The sequence below is a fragment of the Tupaia chinensis genome, unplaced genomic scaffold (assembly GCF_000334495.1).
Source record: "Tupaia chinensis unplaced genomic scaffold, TupChi_1.0 Scaffold144602_1, whole genome shotgun sequence".
NCBI classification, from domain to species: domain Eukaryota; kingdom Metazoa; phylum Chordata; class Mammalia; order Scandentia; family Tupaiidae; genus Tupaia; species Tupaia belangeri.
Window position 1 is genome coordinate 188,357 of NW_006204462.1, and position 439 is coordinate 188,795.

At 69.0% G+C, this 439-nt stretch overlaps 1 protein-coding gene across 4 annotated transcripts in view; it reads right to left on the reverse strand.

The window, feature by feature from the left end:
- The window catches only part of NRG1 (neuregulin 1), a 312,205-nt gene that overhangs the window by 114,328 nt on the left and 197,438 nt on the right, over positions 1-439 (reverse strand). For 2 of the 4 annotated variants that reach the window (XM_006167181.2, XM_027767761.1), the window contains exon 1: positions 8-405. The exons of the other annotated variants lie outside the window; for them this stretch is intronic. In XM_006167181.2, coding sequence (XP_006167243.2) covers positions 8-139 — 132 coding nt within the window. In that variant the 5' untranslated portion in view covers positions 140-405. Of the gene's footprint in view, positions 1-7; positions 406-439 lie in introns of those variants that run through there. 4 annotated transcript variants of the gene reach the window in all.

Here is a 439-nt window from a genome sequence, read left to right on the forward strand (position 1 = left end):
CCCCCGCCCTTCTCTCCGGCATGTCTTCAGCGGCTGGTAGCCCGTCCAGGGATGGCTCTGTGCTCAGCTGGGTGGAGGGGCTGGAGGACCTCTGGGCGGCGGCGGCGGCCCCAAGCGCGTCTGGGGACTCGACCTCCATCCTCACCTCCAGAGGGCCTGGCGCCCTCACAGCCCCTCGCCATGCAGAGCGCCCCCCAGCAAATGAGACAGCAGCTTCCAGCGGGAGATCAATACGGCGCCTGAGTCCGAGGCCATCCTCAGAGGAGGAGTTGGGGAGGGACAGGGACGCGCCGCACAACTACAAAGGGACGAAAGTGAGGCGGCGCTCCTGTGGCTGCGGCCACTTCGCCAGTTCTCTAAGCGCTCCTGCCAGCCATCCGGGCTGCGCCAGGGCCCCAGTACAGCAGCGGCGGCCGGAAGGCGAGGCGCCCACCTCTCC